Raw genomic sequence first — 19,548 nt, forward strand, 5'->3', positions numbered from 1 at the left:
CCCATCCCCTACCTTCCCCATCCCCCACCTTCCCCATCCCCCACTTTCCCCATCCCCTACCTTCCCCATCCCCCACCTTCCCCATCCCCTACCTTTCCCATCCCCCACCTTCCCCATCCTTCACCTTCCCCATTCCCCAACTTTCCCATCCCTTATCTTCCCTACCCTCACCTTCTGCATCCCCACCTTCCCCACCTTCCCCATCGTCCAACTTCTCCCTTCCCCACCTTCCCCATCCCCCACCTTCCCCACCCCCCACCTTCCTCATCTCCACCTTCCCCACCCCCCACCTTCCCCACCCCCACCTTCCCCATCCCCCACCTTCCCCACCCCCCACCTTCCTCATCTCCACCTTCCCCACCCCCACCTCTCCCACCCCCACCTCTCCCACCCCCACCTTCTCCATCCCCCACCTTCCCCATTCCCCACCTTCCTCATCCCCATCCTCCCCATCCTCCACCTTCCCCATCCCCCACCTTCCTCATCTCCACCTTCCCCACCCCCCACCTCTCCCATCCCCACCTCTCCCACCCCCACCTTCCCCATCCCCCACCTTCCCCATTCCCCACCTTCCTCATCCCCATCCTCCCCATCCTCCACCTTCCCCACCCCCCACCTCTCCCACCCCCACCTTCCCCATCCTCCACCTTCCCCATCCCTTATCTTCCCCACCCCCACCTTTCCCACCACTCGCTGCTTGGTTTTTCCCTGTGACCTTTATCACCACCTGCCTCACTTGTTTGTTTATTGTCTGGGAGGACAGGAATTTTTCTTTTGTGGTGTTTTACTGCCAGAGGCTGCATCTGGGCTTGGTACTTTGTAGGTGCTCAGCAAACCGCTGTGGAGTGAGGGGATGAATAGACAGGCTTTGTCCTCTGTCTTGCAAATCCAGGAGACTGTACTTGCTTACCTTTCCAGGTCAGGTCAGAGGCTGATGTCACCAATGGAAATCCTCCCTAATGACCAAGTGCCACATCCACGGTCACAACAGCAATATCTGCTGTGTCTCCCACCTCCAGGCTCAGGTGAGAGAGCAGTCGTTCTCACACAGGGGAGATTTTACCTCGCAGAAGATATGGCCATAGCTGGCAGCATTTTTGTTTTGCCCACTCAGGAAGGGGCAGGGCTGGTGCTGGAATGCCATAGATAAGAGGCCAGGGACATTGGCAAACATCGCACAATGCACAGACTGATGCAGTCCAGCAAGCCGGGTTGAGAAACCCTGCATTCGCAATGCTTGGATTTGAATCCTGGCTCTGCCAAATGCCAGCATTCTGATCGTGAGCAAGTTACGTGCACTCAGCCTCAGTTTCCAAATCTGTCAAGTGGGGATAATAATAGGACGCCCCACTCTGTAGGGTTGTTGGTTGCCTCAAGCGCAGCTGGAGTGGAATCGAGGAGTGGGGGGATGAGGTCCGAAGGCTGGTGGCGGAATCGTGTTTGTGATGTCCATTGCGACTTGGTGGCTTACCCAAGGCTAGTTGTAGTTAGCAGTGCCAGGTTGTAAGGTGGGACTCTAGAACTTTATTTTCTGGCTGGGTCGGCTGGATGGGCCACTTTCTCCTCTGCACGGGCCCTGTCCTAGAACCATATCCTCACCTGAGCCTGTGACTCACCTGGGCTGGGCCAGCGTTTGTGGGAGGTAGGGGAGGGCAGGTGTGACTTATAAGTGGAGGAGCGCTGCCGGCTCGGAACCATGTCCTAAAGTGTCTGTGCAGTGCACGGCTTCCTCTCAGCCCCCTCCGAGTGGGAAGCAGCATGTGGACCCTGGCCCTGATGTTCCTCGCAGCAGCCTGCTTGTTCTCGCTGGGGGTCACTCTGTGGGTCATTTGCAGCCATTTTTTCATTGTGCACATTCCTGCAGCGGTTGGCCACCCTGTGAAACTGAGAGTCCTCCATTGCATCTTCCAGCTGCTGGTGACGTGGGTGAGTTTTGTGTTTTATGTGTCCCCTTCAGCTGAGTATTAAGGAAGGGGGCTGGAGAAAGCACACGCCAGAAGCTTCTAGCTGAATGAACATCGATATCATGGGACCCACAGTGGCGGCTGATCACCCCTTCTCAAACCTGAGTTATTACGTGGTTCTTAGCCTCTTTTGGTGTTTATTGGGCTAATATCCACAAAATTCAAAGAATGATCTGCTTTCTCAGTTCACAGAAGGAAAAAACAAGTCTGGTTCTATTCACCTGCGTGTCTCCCGTTTGACTTTCTTTTTTTTTTCTTCTTTCTTTCTTTTTTGAAAGACACAGGGTTTCTCCATGTTGGTCAGTCTGGTCTCGAACTTCCTGACCTCAGGTGATCCGCCTGCCTCGGCCTCCTAAAGTGCTGGGATTACAGGCGTGAGCCACCTCGTCCAGCCTGACTTTCTTTTTTGTGTCAGTTTGTTTTATTTTTTCTGCTGAGGTAAAACATTCATATAAAATGTACCATTTTTGCTATTTTTAAGTGTATAGTTCAGTGGTAATAAATGTGTCTATATTGTTAGCAGCACTCACCACTCTCAGAAGCTGTGAAGATAGGAATGAATTTTCCTGAATCTCTGAGCCCCAGTTGCTATTTACCTGCTAGCTAGAGCCAGCAAGCCACAAAATAAATGGTAGCGGATGAGTAAATTAGTGCCGGTGAGCAAAACTACAGATTATGACTTTAAAAATATATTGTTGCTTTTGAGAGATAGAAAGCTGCCTAGGTAATATAATTTGATGCTGCTCCTGTTGTAATTTGTTAAAATACCTGTAAATGGAACTGTGTAGCTATTGCCAATATGGATTTCTTGAACTTTTTCAGAGGGTTGACGGAAATTGAATATACAAAATATTTCTTGTAAGTTTCTTACATAATGAAAAGCAATTGCCAGGGCCTCTTCTCCAGAGATACCTTAGATGTCTCTTCTATACTATTCAAAAGAATGTGGGGTCTCTTGGGGGATGGGGGACTAGGGGAGGGACAGCATGGGATGGGGAGGTTGGGAGGGATAACATTGGGAGAAATGTCTGATGTAGCTGATGGGGGGATGGAGGCAGCAAACCACCATGGCATGTGTGTACCTGTGCAACAATCCTGCAAGATCTGCACATGTACCCAAGAACTTAAAGTACGATAATAATAATAAAAAAAGAACGTAGCTATCATCTAAAAGAGAAGAGCCCCGGAGCCCAAGGCTTCTGATCTCCAGAGTCAGCTTTTATCACATGCAGTGATTGGCTCCCAGGTGTTCCTGGCCTTGACGCTCATATTCTGTAGTCCAGAGTCCCAAATACAGTGACTTGATTTCCTCCTTTGCAAAGTGGGGAGAATTGCCCCTACTTCACAGCATTTTGTGGGGACTCCGTGAATCACTCTCTCCGGAGGGCGATGCCTGGCACAGAGGGAGCCCTCCATAAATACTAGCCGTGGTTACTCTCTGTTGACTCATTGCGTCCTGCACCAATTCTGGGCTCCAGGGTCAATGACAGGTGAGAGAGATAACGTCCCCCTAGGTCTGCCTTTAGGGAGCTTGTAGGCTCCAGGCAGTGGGGGCGGGGAATCGGTCCGTAAAGGAGCAAACCCATAAGTGAACAAGCTACAGATAAACAGCTTCCCAAAGTGTAGAACGCCAGGAGGACAGAGAAACCCATCAGGTGAGCCCAGCAGGGCTTCTCACCTAGGGCTCCCTGAGTCCCCCTGGGTCACGGAATACAAGGGGCTCATGGATTTGGATGGGGTCAAAATTACCCCATTTTCACGGCTGACCTCCAATCGAAATTCCTTCCACGAGGACTGAAGGCAGCAAACCACAGTCCTGAAAGCCAGACCTCGACTTTGTCACCAAGAGGAATCAGAGCTGTTTGCATAGCCTATTAGATATTGTGAAAACTCATGTCTTCTCTGTCCTTTGAAACTAGGGTGCTATCAGGCGGCAGCTAGATCTTACTACTCGATGTGCTAATAAGACACCTATATTATTACATCATACACCTTAATATTTTGATAAGTATACTCAAAACTGCTTTCCTTTATAATCCCACATATTTATTTTATGTATTTAAAAATGTTCTGGGCTGGGTGTAGTGGCTCACACTTGTAATCCAAGCACTTTGGGAGGCCGAGGCAGGAGGATCGTTTGAGTCCAAGAGTTTGAGACCAGCTTGGGCGACACAGTGTGGCCTCCATCGCTCTAAAAAAAAAAAAGTTCTGAAATGAGGCCCTTCACCCATGGCCAAAACGGCTGTGACACAGAAAAGGATTACGAAACACTGGAAGGCTACCCAGAGAGACAGCCTGCTTTATTTGCATATTTTTAACGCTTTTTTTTTTTTTTTGACCTCGAGTTTTGCTCTTGTTGCCCAGGCTGGAGCGCAGTGGTGCGATCTCAGCTTACTGCAACCTCTGCTTCCCAGGTTCAAGAGATTCTCCTGCCCCAGCCTCTCAAGTAGCTGGGATTACAGGTGCCTGCTACCATGCCTAGCTAGTTTTTGTATTTTTAGTAGAGAGGGGTTTCACCATGTTGGCCAGGCTGGTCTCAAACTCCTGACCTCAAGTGATCCACCCGCCTTGGCCTCCCAATGTTGGGATTACAGGCATGAGCCACCACGCCTGGCTGTATTTTTAACTCTTTGTGCAAACTTTGACATATACCAAACGGGAACAGCGCTGCCATCGCTGACTCCTGGCCCATCTCCCTTCCCTGTGTCCCTAACTTTCCCCTCATTTTCATTTATTTAAGAAGCCAATCTTGGACATTGTATTATTTTATCCTCAAATTCTTCAGCAGGTATTTTCAAAAGATATAAACTTCCCCTTCCTGTTTTTAACAAACATACCCACACTCTAGTTAGCTACACATCCCTGGAGTGGCCAGATTGACTGGGATAGCACAGGAAGGCCTCCCTGGAAACGTGTCGCGCCCAGGGCGAGGTGGAGCAGGGCCTCGTGGTGGAGGGGGGTGTTGCAGGTGGAGGGACCATCGGGGTGCCCAGAAGCCTGGCTGGCAGTGGCTGCAGTGTAAGGTGTCAGGAGAGTGGGTTGAGCAGGGCTGGCTGGTGCTGTGGCCACATGGGCCTGCGTGGGAGTGGATTTTCCTGCAGATGTCCTGAGAGCACGGAGGGGTTGAGCAGGGCTGTGTCCAGTCTAACTGCTGTTTCCTCAAACTCCTTTCGCCATTTGTGAAGGGCAGGTATGAGGGCCAGCCTCCAGACGGCCTATGCGGAAACCCATCTCCACTCATTTCTTCTTCTTTCTCCAACAGGGGATGATTTTTGAGAAGCTCAGAATCTGTTCTATGCCCCAGTTTGTCTGTTTCATGCAAGATCTGCAGCTGCTGAAGTACGATCCCGACGTTGTGGTTACAGATTTCCACTTTGGGACAATCCCTGTGAAGCTGTACCAGCCCAAGGCATCCAGCTGCACCCTGAAGCCTGGTATTGTGTACTACCACGGTGGCGGGGGTGCCGTAGGGAGCTTGAGTAAGAACCTTTTCTCAAACCTCCCAAAGGGTGATGGCACCCCTTAACATAACTTGAAAGAATGGGATCTTCCTGGGACATAACGTCTGCTATCATGACCAGGGAACACCAGGGCAGTTTGTGGTTTGCAGGTCATTCAGGGGAAAAAATATGGAATATATTGCCCTCTTACACATCTCCTTATTTACATAAATGTAATCCTTAGTGAAATGTAACAATACTGTAATATGAGGAAGGAAACTGTCAGGTAATGATCCTGAAATGTACCCCTACCTGCATTTATGTGTGTACATATGTATATACATATATATATGTATATATCACTACCTTATCATTACCACATCTATTTAGTTGGAGATGAGGACATCTTAAATGAAAAGAATTAAAACACAGCATTTTGTTTCACATCAGGTTTTGCTAAGATAAATTCTGGTACAGACAAACAGGAAGATTTGAGAAAAATCAATGAGAAGAAAAAGTCACTATTGAGACAATTTACTATCTTAATTGTTACTCCTGGGGAATTAGGGTGGGGGGACACTTTGATTTGCTTTCAGCAGTGCTTTCTAATCTGTGGAATGCCGGGGTCCCAGTGTGGCAGGCTTTGAGAATAAGGGGTTTAGTGCAATGGAGATGTTGGTTTGGTCTGTATGAGAATGACGGTAACAGCTAATATTTATTAATCAGTATTTATTAATATGACTAATTACATGCAGACACTGTGGGAACCCTATATGTGGATGATCTCATTCCTACTCCAGCACTCTGTGAGTTAGATATTATCATCATCCCGGCTCACAGACGAGGAAATTGCGAGGCACTATGTTAGCTCCAGCTAGAAGGAGGCAAAGCTGAGGTTCGAACTCCAGTCTCTCTGAATCCAGAGCTCACACCCTAAACCACCACACTCTATGGTCAAATAGCTTCGCAGATATTTTTAATGACTTGTAGGATGGATCAGAGGGTGGGCATCTTAGAGAACGTTGCTCAGGCAGTACCACGGAGGAGAATCAGTGAGAAGCTTGACCGGAAGTTTGCTGGAGTAGGGGAAACCTAGTCAGTGTCAGCCCAAGTGCTGTGTGTGCAGGAAGAGGACAGTGACAATGGCTGGCAAAGGAAGCCTTCCTAGTGAATGTCAAACACCATTTATCTTCTAGAAACCCACCATGGCATATGCTCTCGTTTGTGCAAGGAGAGTGACTCCGTGGTTCTGGCAGTTGGGTGAGTAAGGGGGAGATGCCAGGGAGCCAGCAGGGAGCAAGGCTCTGATTTGGAGGGATGGGGTGGGAAATAGAAATGGGGGTGAAGGGTGGGAGCAGATGGGAGCTGGAGGAAGCCCAGAGGAGGGGATGGGCTGAGAGAAGCCTGTGAAGAGAGAAAGAGAGGTGGCTGGGTGTGGTGGCTCACGCCTGTAATCCCAGCACTTTGGGAGGCCACAGCGGGTGGAATGCTTGAGCCCAGGAGTTCAGACCAGCTGGGCAGCATAGTGAGACTTCATTTTTACAAAAAATACAAAAATTAGCCAGGTGTGGTGGCATATGCCAGTAGTCCCAGCTACTTGGGAGGCCGAGGTGGGAGCAGCAGCTGAGCCTGGGAGGTTGCAGTGAGAGAACCTGATTGCGCCACGACACTCAGCCTGGGTGACAGACAGGAACCTGTCTTAAAACAAACAAAACACAACAACAAAAGCAAAAGAAGTGAGAGAAAATAAGAGGAGGTGAAGAGAGAGGGGGAGACAGACAATGGGAACCCCTTCCTCTGTGCACGTGGGCCTTGGGTTTGTTTAAACAGAGGCGTTTTGTGCATTTGGAAGCTGGGTAGGAAGGAGGTGGCCTTTTTTCAGCAGATCAGGTGCAGAGTTTCACTGCAGGAACACTTGGGTGGCACAGCTCATCTTTGAGTAAAACAGCCCTGCCCCTCCCTCTGCTAAATGCCAGTGGTACCCCACACCATCGCTCAACCCCAAATGCTGCCACATCCACTTCCAAGTGTTCCCAAAAGGGAGGTCCCCCTGGCTGAGACCCACTAGAGAAAGTGAGAAAAACAAAAACAAACCCATTGTCTGTCCTAACGGGTTTCTGACAGTCACCCACCCCTCCTGGGGCCTCAAAGAGGGCATGGTGGGCGCTGGGCCCCTGTCCTGCCGCCTGATGCAGCATCACGAAGATGCTTCCTCCTGATAAGTTTCCCTGTAGTTTCATTTAAAGGTACACATTCTAAAGAAATATCTGTTCTAGCTGGGTACGGTGGCTCACGCCTATAATTCCAGCACTTTGGGAGGCTAAAGCAGGTGGATCACCTGTAGTCAGGAGTTCGAAATCAGCCTGGCCAACAAGGAGAAACCCCATCTCTACTAAAAATTTTAAAAAATTAGCTGGGTGTTGTGGCAGTCACCTGGAATCCCAGCTACTCGGGAGGCTGAGGCAAGAGAATTGCTTAAACCTGAGAGTCAGAGGTTGCAGTAAGCCAAGATTGTGCCATTGCACTCCAGCCTGGGAGACAGAGTGGGACTCTGCCTCAAAAAAAAAAAAAAAGAAATATCAGTTGTCTGCATCTCAGTTGGGGTACATCTCCTAGCTTTCCTGTGGCACAGCTATCTGAGGAGAGTGAAAAATGTAGAGATGAAGTGGGTTCAGTGACTCACACCTGTAATCCCAACACTTTTGGAGGCCAAGATGGGTGGATCACTTGATGCCAGGAGTTTGAGGCCAGCTGGGCCAACATGGTGAAACCCCGTCTCTACAAAAAATATGAACATTAGCCAGGTGTGGTGGCGTGTGCCTGTAATCTTAGCTACTCAGGAGGCGGAGGCAGGAGACTCGCTTGAACCCGGGAGGCAGAAGTTGCAGAGCCAAAATGGTGCCACTGGACTCCAGCGACCTAGGTGACAGAGTGAGACTCCATCTCAAAAAAAAAGTGAAGAGATGAGATGAGAGACCTGGCCAAACCCTGACTTGATCGTTCTCAGCTCCCAAGGAGTTTCTACCGTGGGATGTTGCTGGGCACCTCATCATTCTGGTTGTGCCAAACCAAGAGATCGTCGGTAAAACATGCCAGCAAGTCTCTGCCAGAAAGTTATTTTCTAAATCCAAGGTAGACAGGATTTTGGAGTTAAGGGTATTGCTCTCCAGGAACACCTATTGCCAGGTGGCCAGAAATGGGGGTATGGAATGGAAACGGCTGATGGAATATTTATTTGTTGGTCCCATAGAGTGTTTCTTTTTCTTTGTTATTTTTTTTTTTTTTGGTGTGGGGTTGGAGGGGATGGAGTCTCATTCTGTTGCCCAGGCTGGAGTGATCTTGGCTCACTGCAACCTCTGCCTTCCAGGTTCAAGTGATTCTCCTGCCTCCGTCTCCCAAGTAGCTGGGACTACAGGCAAGCACCACCACGCCTGGCTAATTTTGTAATTTTAGTAGAGATGGGGTTTTACCATGTTGGTCAGGCTGGTCTTGAACTCCTGACCTCATGATCCGCCCACCTTGGCCTCCCAAAGTGCTGGGATTACAGGCTCAAGCCACCGTGCCCGACCAACTTTATGCATTTTTATTTTGCAATAATTTGTCTTCCTTCATCTATTCATTTCCAGCTCCCTTATTCCAGTTGAGGGCCGGGCTGGCTGGAGCCTATCCCTGAAGTTCAGGGAACAAGGCAGGAACCAACCCTGGACTGGACACCCTCCTATCGCAGGGCACACTCACATGTGCACCCACATTCACTTGGACCGGGGCAATTTAGAGACGGTTGTGAATGTAACATACACATCTTTGGGATGTGGTAGGAAACTGGAGGATCTGGAGAAAACCAACATGACATGGGGAGAATGTGCAAACTCCACACGAACAGTAGTAGCCCAGGCTGGAATCATTTTTCTTTCTTTCATCAATATCCTGAAACAACGTTGAATGAAATGACATTATTTGAGGGCCTACTTTTTTTTTCTTCTTTGAGACAGGGTCTCACTCTGTCGCCAAGGCTGGAGTGCAGTGGCATGATCACAGCTCACTTGCAGCCTTGACCTCCCAGGCCCAAGCCATCCGCCTGCCTTAAACTCCTGAGTAGCTGGGACTACAGGCAACCACCACCACGCCTAGCTAATATTTTGTGTTCTTTGTAGAGATGGGTTTTCACCATGTTGCCCAGGCTGAACTTGAACTCGTGGACTCAAGTGATCGGCCCATCTTGGCCTCCCAAAGTGCTGAAATTAAAGGTGTGAACCACTGGCCTGGCCAACTTGCTGTATTTAAGTCTACAAGATCTCCCCAACAAAATCTGTGGGTACGGCATGACTAATTAAAAACATAAGCAAGCCTTGAAGATGCTTATACAAGAATCATAAAGCAGGAGGCAGGAGCACATGAGTCAGGGAAGCAACATGAGATAGGTTCAGAAAGATGGGGCTAGAGTTGGTGATATTTGCATTGCTGGCCAATTGGTGGAAGTCTTGTGACACAGGTGCCCCATTAGGGCATTGAGACAATGGGAATGGCACCTGCCAAGTTATGTGGGCTGTATGTGTGCCATCTTATTTAAGCCTCACACCTAACTTTACCTGTTTGTTTCAGAAAGGGAAGTGAATGGACTAATTTGGGCTAAAAGATGCTAGGTGCTGATATTTTTGGATCTGCTCGGGCGTTGAGTATCAACTGTGTTTCTTGATTCCTTTTTAGTTACCGCAAGTTACCCAAATATAAGTTTCCAGTGCCAATAAGAGACTGCTTGGTGGCCACCATCCACTTCCTGAAGTCCCTACATGCATATGGAGTGGATCCAGCCCGGGTTGTGGTCTGTGGCGACAGTTTGGGAGGGGGAATAGCCACAGTGGTTTGTCAAAAACTTGTGAACATGCCAGATCTGCCCCGGATCCGGGCTCAGATCCTGGTCTATGCCATTCTCCAAGCCCTGGATTTTCAAACCCCTTCCATTCAACAGAGAAAGAACATCCCGATGCTCAGCTGGAGTTTCGCCTGCTACTGTTTTTATCACTACCTGGATATCAGCTCCTCCTGGCATGAGGTCATCATGAAAGGCGCCCATTTGCCTGCCAATGTCTGGGAGAAGTACAGAAAGTGGTTGGGCCCAGAAAACATCCCGGAGAGGTTTAAGAGCGGCTACCGACAAAAGCCCCACGAGCCTGTGAATGAAGCTGCTTACTTGGAACTAAGTGTTGTCCTGGATGTCATGTGCTCGCCCCTGATTGCAGAAGATGACATAGTGTCTCAGCTCCCGGAAGCTTGCATCGTGAGCTGTGAGTATGATACCCTCCGGGACAGTTCACTGTTGTACAAGAAGAGGCTGGAAGACCTGGGGGTGCCTGTGACCTGGCACCACGTGGAGGATGGTTTCCACGGAGTGCTCAACACCATTGATATGAACTTCTTGTACTTCCCCAGCTCCACGAGAATTCTGAATATGTTAACCCATTTTATAAAGGGACTGTGACCATCTTTCTTCTCTGCTGGTGCTGCGGTGTGGATTCCATGGTCATCCAGCCTCCCACAGGACTCCCTGTTGCTGATTTAGGTGGTGCATAGTGAGGCTAGGGAGCAGATGGAGGTTGCTGTCTCCTTTCTGATTTAGATTCTAGAACCACACAATGTCCAGAGGACGCCGTAGAGAAGACAGGTTTGCAGGTGGGAGTGGGACTTTCTGTCTTTGGCCTCTATTGGGAAAACGTGGGCTGACAATCTACAGTGGCCATTTGTGGGAGTGAATCTCAGGTAAGGACTGTTCTCAGCCTCCCTAAGGGGCAGTTCAGACTCTCCAGATTGATCCAGACTGTGGGTGACTTGCGTCCACTTGGCTGGACCTTGGAATAGCACAAGAGGATCACATACAATCTCACGGGGCTTTCCCAAGGTGTCTCAGAGCTCTTTCCCTAGAACTCTGATGCTCTAGCCGCTGGGAGGTGGTGGTGGTGGTGGTGGTGGAGAAACTGGCTTTCACCTGCCTTCTCTTCTGTGAACAGTAATGACTTTTCCTGCTGTTTCTCAGCCCCTGGGATCAGAGTCTTGACTGCCTGGGCTGGAAAAGCTAAGACAGAATTGATAGAGCTTCCACAGTGGTTGGCATCTAGCAGTGAATAAAGACGTCTTGCAGCTACCCAACTTGGGGAGGCTCTGGAGCTCCTGGAATCAAAGCCTGGCTTCCAACCAGAAGCCCGAAATCAGTGTTCAAAGAGTTTGAGGAGAGAAGTTGGGAGGGAAGTGGGGTCCTGAGTCAGAGACCCATGAAGGCTGAGTCTAACCAGATGACGCTGTCCACAGTGCAAAGTCGAGACAGCCAAAGGGACAGAAGATGTATTCGTGAGAATGTGATTTCTTTTTTAAGACATGGAACCAACTCAAATTGACCTCCATCAGAAAGAGAATGGATTGGCTTAGGTAGCAATGCTTGCTAGGCATCCATCAGGCAAGGTTTGATCCAGGAACTCACACAGTGCCATCAGCTGTCCTGTCTTCTCTGCTCTGCTCTTCTCTCCTCTGTGTTAATGCCACCTTCACCTCTCCATACGGTGGTACTGGGCAGCTTCATGCTTACCTTCTCCCAGGGTCAAGTTCATTATCATGGACTTGCCTCATTCTCAGCAGTTCCAGCAAAAACCTTATTGCAACTTGATGGCTTTGTTGACTTTCTGAGCAATGTGTCCAGTTGCCATAACCAAGGGAATGAAATGTTCTAGCTGACTGTTCCCAAGTCCTATGTCATCCGGAAGTGGAGGGTGGAGTCAAGTCACCTTGGTGCTTGAACTAAGCATGAAGTGGTGAGTGACAGCTTCCCTAATTGAAGGGTAAATTACAGAAGCTAAACTGAACCCTCAGGCAGGGTACGTGGAAGTGGCAAGAGATGTCAAGGTCCACTGGGCAAGTTGGCCAAGTGCTCCTTAGGAATGAAAATCCATTTGAAAGGAATGGTCAGGCTCCCATGCTGGCCCCACCTGGTCTCCTGGAGGCTCTGATCTTGGTTAGTTAGTGGTCTTTACATGCCAAGGTCAAGGCGATTGCACAAAAAACCCTGTGGATGCCCTTAACTTGCTTTAAGTTGAACATTTGAGCTGAACTATGAGGCAGAGAGGAATCCCGTAGGGTGGCTCCTTGCTCTGTTCACAGTTGACCAGAAGATGGTTTGTTGGAGAAATAGGAATCATCCCCTGAAAACACACTGTGGTAGCCACTCGACTGTTGAAGAGCACTGGAGTCCAAGGGGCGAGGCCTCCTCTGAGACAGGCCTCGGAGTTGAGACCGGCCTCTGAGTTTCTTGTTTCACCCCTGCCTCTGGAGATGTATAGAGAAACATGAACTGACCTTCTGGGAAGTTGGGGTGGCAAGGAGTTGCTGAGGCACTGCAGGGCCGCACCCAGCAGAGAGGAATGTATAACTTTTTTTTTTTTTTTGAGACAGAGTTTCACTCTTGTTACCCAGGCTGGAGTGCAATGCTGCAATCTTGGCTCACTGCAACCTCTGCCTCCTGGATTCAGGCAATTCTCCTGCCTCAGCCTCCTGAGTAGCTGGGATTACAGGCACACACCACTATGCCCAGCTAATTTTTTGTATTTTTAGTAGAGACGGGGTTTCACCATGTTGACCAGCATGGTCTTGATCTCTTGACCTCGTGATCCACCCACCTCAGCCTCCCAAAGTGCTGGGATTACAGGCTTGAGCCACCGCGCCCGGCCATGTATAACATTTTAAGAGGCTGAGAGCACCCCTGATTGGGCTCTTGCCCATGGCAGCTGCCTTCTGCAGATCGTGGGAGAATCAAGCACTTTCACCTAATGGCTGGATGATTGATTTTGGGACTGAATTCTCCACCCCTCTCCTTTGCCCCATCACCACTATCCTTCCTGCAATCCATCCACGAGACTCAGTTTATGGAAAAGGGATAGGATTGAATGTTCACTCAGGGCCAGTTACACGCTAGGCACTGTGCTGGGCCATTTAAATTTGCCACCTCCTATGTTCCTCACATTAATCCTACAGAGTAGGTACAGACACACCTGTGGGATATTGCAGCTTCAGTTCCAGACCACAGCAATAAAGCAAGTTACATGAATTTTTTGCTTCCCTCAGTGCATATAAAAGTTACATTTTCATTATATTGTTGTTTAGGAAGTGTGCAATAGCATTATGTCTTTAAAAAGCATGTACACACCTTAATTTAAAAATACCTCGTTGCTGAAAAATGCTAACAATCACCTGAGACTTCATCATTGCAGTAGCCTGGGCTACTACTGTCTCTGTGGCATTTGCTCATTCTCCCCATGCCTGCATGGTTTTTTCTGAGTTTTCCAGTTTCCTCCCACACTCCCAAGATGTATATGTTACATTCGTGGGTCTGTCCAAATTGTTGTAATCTTTTTGCTGGTTGATGGTCTTGCCTTGATGTTGATGGCTGCCCAATGATGCAGGTGGTGGTTGCTGAAGGCTGGGGTGGCTGTGGCAATTTCTTTTTCTTTTTCTCTCTTTCTTTTTCTTTCTTTCTTTTTCTTTCTCTTTTTCTTCTTTCTTTTCCTTCCTTCCTTTCTTTTTTCTTTCCTTTCTTCTTTCTTTCTCTTTTTCTTTCTTTCCTTTCCTTCCTTCCCTTTCCTTTCTTCCTTTTCCATCCTTCCTTTCTTTTCCTTTCTTTCTTTTTCTTTCCTTTCTTTTTTCTTCTTTCTTTTTCTATCTTTCATTTTTTACAAGTGAACATTTATTTTTGTGCCTTTCTTCTTATGTGTATTTCAAGTCTTTTTGACAACAAGGCCCCAGGAATCTCCAGATTCAGTTATGTCCCTGGGCTTGGTTGGCTGCTGCAGGAGTCTTAGGGAGCCTTGTACAAATGCTAGAATTACTCATTTACCAACATAAAACCCTAGGATAGAAGATGCAACAAAGCAGGACTCCTTCCTCCGTGGAATATGCTGATTTCCGATGAGGCGGCAGCCAATGTAGAAAACGCTGGAACTTTTCCTTGGAAGTGGACTGTGATGAGAGGTGCTTGGCATGAACATAAGCTACTGTCTTTTCTTTTTTCTTTTAAGATGGAGTTTCACTCTTGTTGCCCAGGCTGGAGTGCATTGGCGCGATCTTGGCTCATCACAACCTCCGGCTGTGGCAATTTCTTTCTTTCTTTTTCTTTTTTTCTTTTTTTGAGATGGGGTCTCACTCTTGCTGCCCAGGCTGGAGTGCAGTGGCGTGATCTCGGCTCACTGCAACCTGTGCCTCCCAGGTTCAAGTGATTCTCCTGCCTCAGCCTTCCAAGTAGCTGGGATTACAGGCATGCACCACCACGCCTGGCTAATTTTGTATTTTTAGTAGAGACGGGGTTTCTCCATGTTGGTCAGGCTGGCCTCGAACTTCTGATCTCAGGTGACCCACCCGTCTCGGCCTCCCAAAGTGCTGATTACAGGCGTGAGCCACCGTGTCCAGCCCTCGGCGATGTCTTAAAATAAGACAATAATGGATTCAACACATCAATGGGCTCTTCCTTTCATGAAAGATTTCTCTGTAGCAGGTGATGCTGTTCGATCGCAGTTTACCCAGAGAATTTCTTTCAAAACTGGAATCATTCCTCTCAAACCCTCATGCTACTTTATCAACTAAGTTTATGTAATATTCTAAATATTCTGTTGTCATTTCAACAGCGTTCATAGCATCTTCATTAAGAGTAGATTTCATCTCAAGAAATCACTATTTTTGCTTATCTGTAAGAAGCAACTCCTCATCTGCCCAAGTTTGTTCATGAGATTGCAGCAATTCAGTCATCTTCAGGCTCCACTCCTAATTCTAGTTCTCTGGCTGTTTTCACCACATCTGCAGTGATATCTTCCACGGAAGTCATGAGCCCCTCAAAGTCATCCATGAGCGTTCGAATCAATGTCTTCCAACCTGTTAATGCTGATATTTTGACTACCTCCCATAAATCATGAATGTTCCTCATGGCATCTGAAATGGTGAATTCTTTTTAGAAGTTTTCCAATTTACTTCGCAGAGATCCATCGGAGGACTTACTGTCTATGACAACTATAGCCTTACAAATTGTATTTCTTAAATAATTAGACTTGAAAGTCAAAATACTCCTTGATCCATAGGCTGCAGATGGATGTTGCGTCAGCAGGCGTGAAGACAACATTAATCTTGTACATCTCCATCAGAGTTCTTGGGTTACCAGGTGCCTTGTCAATAAGCAGTAATATTTTCAAAGAAATCTTTTATGCTGAGCAGTAGGTCTCAACAGTGAACTTAAAGTATCTAGTAAACCATGTTGTAAACAGATGTGCTGGCATCCAGGCTCTTTTGTTCCATTTGTAGAGCACAGGGAGGACAGATTTAGCATAATTTGCTGGATGCAGTGGCTCATGCCTGTAATCCCTGCACTTTGGGAGGCCCAGGCAGGTGTATCACCTGAGGTCAGGAGTTTGAGACAGCCTGGTCAACATGGCAAAACCTTGTCTCTACTAAAAATACACACACAAAAAAAAAAATTAGCTGGGCATGGTGGCAAGTGCCTGTAATCCCAGCTACTTGGGAGGCTGAGACAGGAGAATTGCTTGAACCCAGGAGGCGAAAGTTGCAGTGAGCCGAGATTGTGCCACTGCACTCCAGCCTGGGTGACAGAGCAAGACTTTGTCTCAACTAACAAATAAACAAACAAAAACAATAAAACAAATAAACAAAAACAGTAAAGTGTCTGCGAAGCACAATAAAGCAAAGTATGCCTGTATTCTTAAATCCACTTTGTGGATGAAGAAACTGAGGCTTAGAAAGCCTCACTCACAGAACTCTCTTCCTGTCCCTTTCCAGTCGAGCTCGAGGCCAGCTAGCTAAGCGGATTGCCCAAGTCCACACGGTTAGCCCCTGTGCTGTTCCTTGAAACCCCGATGGCCTGACAACGGCTTTCCCTGCCGTGCCCCATGGCCCACTGGCCTGGGATTGCAGCTCTTTTCATTCCCATCATGCAGAATTAAAGTGAAAGACACTGTTGGGCCATGTGATCTCATTTTCATTTCCCATCCTGCTAGTTCTCAGCTACCGTCTGATCCTTGTCAGGTTGATAAAGTCAAGCGTGTTTGCTCTCTGGTTTTCTTTACTTTCTGAATGGCTGTGGAATTGGTAACCATAGGCCCCTCCGGAAAGGCACAGCTGAAGTGCCCAGCTGACACCGCTCAGGAGAGGCAGCCACTCACACACCTGTGAGCCCCTATACTCAGGAGTATTTTCTCAGTAAATCCCTAGGGCTTCCCTAGAAAGACCTACAGTTAGCTCAGGGCATGCACCATTTGATGCGGGGAGAGAAATTAACTGGGGAGACTTTTGTCCTAGAAATGAGAAAATAAGGGCTGGGTGTGGTGGCTCGTGCCTGTAATCCCAGCATTTTGGGAGGCAGAGGAGGGTGGATCACCTGAGGTCAGGAGTTCGAGACCAGCCTGGCCAACATGTGAAACTCCATCTCTACTGAAACATTAGCTGGCCATGGTGGCACACGCCTGCAATCCAAGCTACTCAGGTGGCTGAGGTAGGAGAATTGCTTGAACCCGGGAGGCAGAGGTTTCAGTGAGCAGAGATGGCTCCATTGCACACCAGCCTGGGTGGTGACAGAGCGAGACTCCATGTCAAAAAAAAAAAAGGAAATGAGTAAACAAAAGGTAAACAAACATATACACTGCTAGGTGACTGATTAAAGTTGAGCAAACTTAAAAAAATAAGAATAAAAGGGACAATGAGCTCCATCCCAAATTGCTTCCTTTAGTCAGTAGGCGATTTAGGACAAGGTCTGGGGCAAAGTTGGAAAACTAGCAAAATTTGCCTCAGCCCATCTTCTCCCCACTTGCTTCAGACACACCCACCACCTGGACCTCCCTGCCTTCTGACCCCAAACCTCACTCCTTGTCCCCCACACTCTCCACTTCAGAGCGGCTGCTTGCTCCCTCCTCTGTCCCTGGGCTAGTGTAGATGAGGTGCAATGGCGGGCTGCAATGACAAATGGCCTCACAGTTTCTGGGACTTACAACAGCAAAGGTCTATTTCTTGCTCACATTACATGTCCCACAGCCCTCACAGGTCAACCGCAGTCCTGCCCCACATGTGTCCACTCCAGAACCAGGACGATGGAGCAGCCTCTATTTGAAATGGTTCCAATCTTGCAGCAGAGGCAAAAAAAATATGGCAGACCTCACGCTGTCTCTCCAAGCTTCTGCTCAGAAGCGACACGCATCATTTCTGCTCACCTTTCATTGGCTGAAGAAGTCACATGGCCAAGCGTGGTGTTGGCAGGACAGAGAACATGACCCTCCCCAGAGAGAGGCAGCATATGTTTTCATTTATTTATTTATTATACTTTAAATCGTGGGATACTCATGCAGAATGTGCAAGTCTATTACATAGGTATACATGTGCTATGGTGGTTTGCTGCACCCATCAACCCATTATTTAGGTTTTAAGCCCCACATACATTAGGTATTTCTCCTAACGCTGTCCCTCCCCTTGCCCCCCACTCCCTGACAAGCCCTGGTGTGTGAAGTTCCTCTCTGAGTCCATGTGTTCTCACTGTTCAACTCCCACTTATGGGTGAAAACATGTGGCGTTTGGTTTTCTGTTCCTGTATTAGTTTGCTGAGAATGATGGTTTCCAGCTTCATCCATGTCCCTGCAAAGGACATAAACTCGTTTTTTTTTTATGGCTGCACAGTATTCCACGGTGTATATTGTGAGGTTTGTTCTTGGGTTCTTGCCGAGTTTAAAAGGGAAGAAGCTGAGGCCAACACAAGAAGATCCAATGTGAAGGAATTTATTCAGGCTCCCAGGCAAGGTTCTGTGATCCAACAGGAAGGGCCGGAGAAGTCGCACAGACTCCTCTCAGATGTGGGGTTTTATAGGGAGTGGAAGAGCTCGATTGGTTGTGGGAGAGCAGGACTACTATTGGGTAAGGTTACAAGCCTTTGTTTGCATACAGGACTTGGCTGCTATTGGTTAGAATTACTCGGCTGCTATTGGCTAGAAAGACTCGACTGCTATTGGCTAGAAAGACTCGGCTGCTATTGGCTAAAATCACAAGACCCTGCTTGCATACTGGGTTCTTTAAGGGAAAGCCAGGCTGTGTGAGAAAGGGAGAAGGGAACATTCCCAAGCATGTCTGAGGTTTTGGAAAAAAGTGGGGGGGGGGTATGCGTCCAAGCTCCCGGCGAGGCAGCCGGCCTTACGTATATGTGCCACATTTTCTTTATCCGGTCTATCCCTGATGGGCATTTGGGCTGGTTCTAAGTCTTTGCTAGTGTAAATAGTGCTGCAATAAACATACGTGTGTATGTGTCTTTATAGTAGAATGATTTATAAACCTTTGGGTATATACCCAGTAATGGGATTGCTAGGTCAAATGGTATTTCTGGTTCTATATCCTTGAGGAATCCCCACGCTGTCTTCCACAATGGTTGAACTAATTTTCAGTCCCACCAACAATGTAAAAGTGTTCCTAGTTCACATCCTCTCCAGCATCTGTTGTTTCTTGACTTTTTAATGATCACCATTCAGCTGGTGTGAGATGGTATCTCATTGTGGCTTTGTTTCATTTTTCTAATGATCAATGACAATGGGGTTTTTTAAATATGTTTGTTGGCCACATGAATGTTTTCCTTTGAGAAGGGTCTGTTCATATCCTTTTCCCACTTTTTGATGGGGTTGTTTTTTTCTTGTAAATTTGTTTAAGTTCCTTGTAGAGTGTAGATATTAGATCTTTGTCAGATGAATGGATTGCAAAAGTTTTCTCCTATTCTGTAGTTGCCTGTTCACTCTGATGATAGTTTCTTTTGCTGTGCAGAAGCTCTTTAGTTAAATTAGATCCCATTTGTCAACTTTGACTTTTGTTGCAATTGCTTTTGGTGTTTTAGTCATGAAGTCTTTGCCCATGCCTATGTCCTGAATGGTATTGCCTAGGTTTTCTGCTAGGACTTTTAAGGTTTTAGGTCTTACATTTAGTCTTTAATCCATCTTTTTTTTTTTTTTTTTTTTTGAGACGGAGTTTCGCTCTTGTTACCCAGGCTGGAGTGCAATGGGCGCGATCTCGGCTTACCACAACCTCCACCTCCTGGGTTCAGGCAATTCTCCTGCCTCAGCCTCCTGATAGCTGGGATTACA

At 47.8% G+C, this 19,548-nt stretch overlaps 1 protein-coding gene across 1 annotated transcript; it reads left to right on the top strand.

Annotated features, from left to right (window-relative positions):
- Nucleotides 1-1,758: 1,758 nt before the first annotated feature.
- Nucleotides 1,759-10,883, top strand: AADACL3 (arylacetamide deacetylase like 3). The gene is made up of 4 exons (XM_021669922.2): nucleotides 1,759-1,926; nucleotides 5,227-5,443; nucleotides 6,601-6,664; nucleotides 10,112-10,883. Exons 1-4 carry the CDS (start codon nucleotides 1,759-1,761, stop codon nucleotides 10,881-10,883), a joined length of 1,221 nt encoding a protein of 406 aa, XP_021525597.1.
- The last annotated feature ends 8,665 nt before the right edge of the window (nucleotides 10,884-19,548 follow it).

This window comes from Aotus nancymaae, unplaced genomic scaffold (genome assembly GCF_030222135.1).
Source record: "Aotus nancymaae isolate 86718 unplaced genomic scaffold, 86718_ANA_hifiasm-v0.15.2.pri h1tg000053l, whole genome shotgun sequence".
Taxonomy (NCBI): Eukaryota; Metazoa; Chordata; class Mammalia; order Primates; family Aotidae; genus Aotus; species Aotus nancymaae.